The following is a 2,246-nucleotide window of genomic DNA, read 5'->3' on the forward strand; positions in this document are numbered from 1 at the left end:
GAGTCATTATATTCATATAAGTATAGATTGATATTAATAAGAGTAATTTGCTTGTATTTGAGGAAACAGTTTTTTTGGGGTCTGACTATTTTAAGTCACTGAAGTAGACTACTTAGTTTGGGTCACTTAGAGTGTGGCACTATTTAAATGGGGTAACCTTATATTGCATTGTGGGTTTCCCTAAACTATTCAAGATTCCATCACTGTGTAAGTGAATTATTCTGTAGTTTCATATTCTTACCATTAGTTTATTTTCTTTATTTTGTTTTTTTTTTGTTATTGTTGTTTGTTTTGGGGATTATTAAATAAACCTCATGGTTTATTATACCGTTCCTGTGGTCGTCAACCTGTTTTTTTTTATTCTCAACTACCTGAGAATATAGGTTTATTAATTGGAGGCACCGCGCGTTATAACAAATTATTCTTGTAGCTATCTATCCATTCTTCAGGGGAAGGACCAGACTTTACACGTTACTACTGCTGGGATACCAGGGCTCCTTTAATAGTATTGTACGAGTGTACCCGGCTGGGGAGGGTTACATTTTGGAGGCACCGCTGGGATCCTCTTTTCCCTGTGGTGAATAATTTGTTTCCTCTTCAGGTAAACTATGGACCTGTCTAAGGCTGGTGAGTGGAGCCGCCAGGTTAAGCTCGATCCTAACAAATGTGTCATTCTTCACAATGTGCCAATTGATATGACTGAGGATATTATTTCAGAAGTGCTAAACTCAGTGAAAGTGTTTGGTTGCCCTAAATTACGGGGCCGTCGTGGGGATACCACTGGTTTGCAGATGTTCTTGTTGGTGGAAACCAGCTTGGAGATTGATGTTAACACGGTTCCACTAGAAGTAGGTATTCCTGGAGTTGTGGGGCCATGGGGGGTACATGTTCCTGCAGGTGATATGGCCCCTGAGCTGACTGAAAAGGGCAGTGAGTTTCAGGAGAAGTTAATGAGTTGGCTGAATCAGGAGGGTAAGTCGCTAGATGATGTGAGGCCCCTGATTAGCATTGACCAACCTACTAATGTAAATGCAAATTTAGTACACGCTCTCGACAGGTTGGTGGAAAAATGTACTCAGGCGCCTGTTGAGTCTTTGAGTTATCGCAAACTACGGGTGTTTTCTGGTCTACAACCTGTTCCCTCAGGAGAGGACGATTATGACTCCTGGATGGAACAAGCCACACAGATGTTTAGCGAATGGCAGTGTGCTGAGTCCACCAAAAAGCAACGGATTGTGGAAAGTTTGAGGGGGCCTGCAGCTGACATAGTCCGTTTTGTGAAAATGGGTAGTTCAGAGGCCGCAGCCACAGACTATCTAAAGGTGTTAGATACTGCTTATGGGAGTACAGAAAGTGAGACAAATCTTACTGTGAAGTTCAGCTGTACTTACCAAGAGCCTGGTGAAAAGCTCTCAAGCTACTTGTATCGGCTGGACAAGATCCTCCATCGTCTCTTCTTGAAAGGGGGTATAAAAGTGGAAGACCTGAATCGGAAACGTATGGAACAGGTTGTTAAAGGTGCACTAACATCTGATACCGTAGCGCTGAGGCTTAGAATGATGTACAGTTTACGTGATCCACCTGGGTTTTCTCAGCTTTTGCGTGAGGTCCGAGAGGAGGAAAATTGGATAAGCACACGCGTTAGTGCTAAGCCTGTTGTAAATTCTAAACCTGCTGTGGCTGTGCCGATGGGGTCTGCCTTGGATGAAGTCGAGATTTTGAAAAGAGAGGTAAAGGACTTGACCACTCAGGTAGGGAAGTTATTGAAAAATGTCACGTCTCTACCTGTAGGCGATGTCACTACACAGATCCCTTGTGTGGGAACTGCTAAGGCATCAGGGTGTTCCACTGCGGCTACAACTAAAGGCTCCGATGTCATTTCCCGGGCAGGGATTTTCTGTTACAAGTGTGGAGAAGATGGCCACACAAGAAGGGAATGTCAAGGGATAGAGGATCTGCGTAAAGTGAACCAGAAACTGATTAGACGAAGCAGGTTGGCGGGAAACTTCAACGGAGCTCTGTGAAGGAATGGCCCAGCGCTCCGGCTGCCACCCGTTCCGATTCTTTTTCTTCAACGCGCACAGATGTTCATGGTCTTCCTGTGGGACTGGTGGGGCCTTCTTGGGAAGTACCTGTGCAAATTGAAGGGGTTTATGCTAAGGCCTTGTTGGACAGTGGTTCCCAGGTGACAATTCTTTATCGCAGTTTCTATCAAACTTACCTGAAACATTTACCTGTGCAGCCTG

General features: G+C 44.4%; 1 protein-coding gene across 1 annotated transcript; it reads left to right on the forward strand.

Annotated features, from left to right (window-relative positions):
• The first annotated feature begins 695 nt into the window (after positions 1 to 695).
• On the forward strand, positions 696 to 2,024 carry LOC127646104 (paraneoplastic antigen Ma1 homolog). The gene has a single exon (XM_052129559.1). It carries the CDS (start codon positions 696 to 698, stop codon positions 2,022 to 2,024), a length of 1,329 nt encoding a protein of 442 aa, XP_051985519.1.
• Positions 2,025 to 2,246: the final 222 nt, after the last annotated feature.

Source organism: Xyrauchen texanus, chromosome 7, assembly GCF_025860055.1.
Source record: "Xyrauchen texanus isolate HMW12.3.18 chromosome 7, RBS_HiC_50CHRs, whole genome shotgun sequence".
Taxonomy (NCBI): Eukaryota; Metazoa; Chordata; class Actinopteri; order Cypriniformes; family Catostomidae; genus Xyrauchen; species Xyrauchen texanus.

Bases quoted from the DNA above. Each gene is read 5' to 3' on its own strand.
- LOC127646104 (XM_052129559.1), top strand. From the start codon at position 696: ATGACTGAGGATATTATTTCAGAAGTGCTAAACTCAGTGAAAGTGTTT.